Source organism: Cervus canadensis, chromosome 18 (genome assembly GCF_019320065.1).
Source record: "Cervus canadensis isolate Bull #8, Minnesota chromosome 18, ASM1932006v1, whole genome shotgun sequence".
NCBI classification, from domain to species: Eukaryota; Metazoa; Chordata; class Mammalia; order Artiodactyla; family Cervidae; genus Cervus; species Cervus canadensis.
This window is the reverse complement of record NC_057403.1, coordinates 26,042,826-26,046,321: the sequence shown is the minus strand read 5'-3', so window position 1 is coordinate 26,046,321 and position 3,496 is coordinate 26,042,826. Positions and strand designations below refer to the sequence as shown.

Below are 3,496 nucleotides of genomic sequence, written 5' to 3'. Positions count from 1 at the left end.
ACAAGGCAGTGATCCATGAAGGGGCAGGATGTTTAGATAGCATCACTGACTCTATGGACATGGAGTTGGCCAAATTCCAAGAGATAGTGAGGGACAGGGAGGCCTGGTGTGTTGTAGTCCATGGGTTTGCAAAGAGTTGGACATGACTTAGCGACTGAACAACAAAAATATGTATGTTGGACTTCCTGGTGTTATCCCCCAGGTCATTACTGCTGTGTTACTGTTTTTTGTTTCCTTTTTCCTCTCTGAGCTTTGTTTTGGATACTTTCTTTTGCTGTGTATGCTAGACTTTTTCTGCTCTCATGTCTAATCTGTTGTTAATTTCATACACTTAAGATGTTGCAGTTTCATCTCCAGAAAGTCCATTTGAGGTGTTTTTTTTTTTTTTTTTTTTAATCTTAACTTTTTCTCACCATGTTCATGTTTTCCTATACACTGGATCTTTTTTTTTTTTTTTTCCTGGTTACTTAAGTGTTTATGTACCACAGTATGGCCCCGCACCCAAAAATCAACATAAAGACAAGAAGCATATACATAGTGAAAACTTATATTTGGAATTAGCCAGCTGGACTCAGTTTAGATGATCCCAATTTTGTTGGCAACATCCAAAGCATCATAGTCAGGAGCCAGTCGAACATATGCCTTCTTCTCTCCATCAGGCCTGATCAGAGTATTGACCTTAGCCACGTCAATGTCATAGCGCTTCTTCACAGCCTGTTTAATTTGGTGCTTGTTGGCCTTGACATCCACAATGAATACCAGTGTGTTGTTGTCTTCTATTTTCTTCATGGCTGACTCAGTGGTGAGGGGGAATTTGATGATGGCATAGTGGTCAAGTTTGTTTCCCCTGGGGGCGCTCTTCAGAGGATATTTGGGCTGCCTCCTGAGCCGCAGTGTTTTGGGCCGCCGGAAGGTGGGTGACGTCCGGATCTTCTTTTTCTTGTGGCTGTGGACACCTTTCAACACTGCTTTCTTGGCCTTCAAAGCCTTTGCTTTGGCTTCAGCTTTAGGAGGGGCAGGGGCTTCCTTCTTCGCCTTCGGCGCCATCTTCATGAAAAGGGTTTCTCTACACTGGATCTTATTTATAATGATTCTTCTAAACTTCTTTGCTGTTTCTCTTCTCTGTCATTTCTGCATCTATTTCTATGAACTACTATTTTTCTGCCTTTTCAAACATCTATTAACTCTTTGTTTCAAGTTTATTTATTTATTTGGCTGCTCCAGGTCTTAGTTGCAGCAATATGGGATCTAGTTCCCTGACCAGAGATCAAACCCAGGCCCCCCGCATTGGGAGTGCAGAGTCTTAGCCACTGGACCACCAGGGAAGTCCCAATGTCTATAACTCTTGACTGGATGTTGGATATTCATTTGCTGTCAGCAAAGAGATGTCTCTATTCTGCTTAGACTCCCCTTCTCTGTTTTGCAGAGTATGGCATTCTAAATACAAAATTATTTTCCTTCTAACTTTGTCCTATCTATAGACTTTCTCATACAAAGGGCATTATTATCCATTTTTAAGTGGTCATACAATGTTCTAAGTACAGTAAGAAACCATTGAGGGGAAAAGGTGTAAGTAGATAATGTCACAGAGTTCCCTGGTAGTCTAGTGGTTAGGCTTCTGGGGTTTCATTGAAGTGGCCCAGGTTAAATCCATGGTTGGGGAACTGAGATCCCATAAGCTGCAGTGTTGTCAAAAAACTCAAAACAAGCAAACAAAACAGAGAATGTCAAACATTGATCTGACTTTGATACATCTGAGGTAGTGGTTAAAAATATACAGATGCCTAAGACTTATCCTTAAACTAAGATTGTGGCATTCAGTCCATGATCACTTCATGGCAAATAGATGGGGAAACAATGGAAACAGTGACAGACTTTATTTTCTTGGGCTCCAAAATCACTGTAGATGGTGACTGCAGCCATGAAACTAAAAGATGCTTGCTCCTTGAAAGAAAAGCTATGACCAACCTAGATAGCATATTAAAAAGCAGAGACATTACTTTGTCAACAAAGGTCTGTCTAGTCAAAGCTATGGTTTTTCCAGTAGTCATATGGATGTGAGAATTGGACCATGAAGAAAGCTGAGCACCAAAGAACTGATGTTTTCAAACTGTGATGTTGGAGAAGACTCTTGAGAGTCTCTTGGCCTGCAAGATCAAATCAGTCAATCCTAAAGGAAATCAGCCCTGAATATTCATTGGAAGGACCGATGCTGAAGCTGAAGCTTCAATACTTGGCCACCTGATGCGAAGAACTGACTCATTAGAAAAGACCCTGATGCTGGGAAAGATTGAAGGTAGGAGGAGAAGGGGACGACAGAGGATGAGATGGTTGGATGGCATCACCGATTTGATGGACATGAGTTTAAGCAAGCTCTGGGAGTTGGTGGATAGGGAAGTCTGGCGTGCTGCAGTCCATTGGGTTGCAAAGAGCTGGACACAACTCGGAGACTGAACTGATACCGCTAACTTACCCTTACAGATTCTGTGGTCTGGGTTGGTCTCTGAAATTAACACTTGCAACAGGTTCCTGAGTTGATTTTAATTGAACATTCAAATTTTAGAATCAATGACTTATTTTCATTGTTACAGATCTCACAAAATATGCTTTCATTATTCTCTTTGCCTTCTCCAAATTGCATAATAACTTTATCAAAATTCATTTCTAATGTACTTTATCTTGTTTATCACTTATCTCTGCTGTCCCTCCACCCCTGCCTCCTAGAACAGGAAAACAATATTTGTTAGTTTTCTTGCTTTATTTTTCCAGGTTTGGAGACCAGGTATGATACAAAGACATTATCTCCAGAAGAAAACATTTCTGAAATAAATTTATCTAAATGGAAGATAAAGAAGTGAAATGCCTGACCTTGAGAATTCCATTATTCAAAGTAGCTGGCAGAGTAAAGTCAAGATTGAGAAACAAGAACTTCAAAATGAATATTTTAGCCAAATGAAAATCATCTATGAAAATATAGCTATTCACAGAAAAGATAAATCTCTCACCCTACATCACAGAATTCCTAGTAGAGAAACATTTATGAATGTACAGAATGTGGGAAGATCTTTAATTATGGCTCAGATCAAATCAAATGTGAGAAAAATTCATACTGGTGAGAAGCCTTTTGCATTTAAGGTATGTGGGAAGGCCTTTACAATTTGTGAACAACCAGCTTGACATCTGAAAATTCATAATGGAGTGAAACCGTATGTATGTCTAGACTCTGGAAAGGCTTTTAAGTTTTGGCAGAGACCTGAGAGTACACAAAAATATTCATTCAGGGGAGAAATCCTATGAATGTAAAGAATATTGGGAGGCATTTTGAATTCATCAACAACTCACTCAATATGGAAAAATTCATAGTGGAGTGAAATCCTATATATGTAAAAAATGTGGGAAAGCTTTTAGTTAGGCAAAGTCCTTAAAGTACAAAAGAATATTCATTCAGGGAAGAAGTTCTATGAATGTCAGATCTGTGGGAAGACCTTCAGCTCTT

General features: G+C 39.5%; 1 protein-coding gene across 1 annotated transcript; it reads right to left on the bottom strand.

Annotated features, from left to right (window-relative positions):
* Positions 1-531: 531 nt before the first annotated feature.
* On the bottom strand, positions 532-1,077 carry LOC122421458 (60S ribosomal protein L23a-like). The gene has a single exon (XM_043437508.1). It carries the CDS (start codon positions 1,051-1,053, stop codon positions 577-579), a length of 477 nt encoding a protein of 158 aa, XP_043293443.1. The 5' UTR covers positions 1,054-1,077; the 3' UTR covers positions 532-576.
* Positions 1,078-3,496: the final 2,419 nt, after the last annotated feature.

What these genes read in the sequence shown, in the direction of transcription:
- LOC122421458 (XM_043437508.1), bottom strand. Translation starts at nt 1,053, where the DNA reads ATGAAGATGGCGCCGAAGGCGAAGAAGGAAGCCCCTGCCCCTCCTAAA.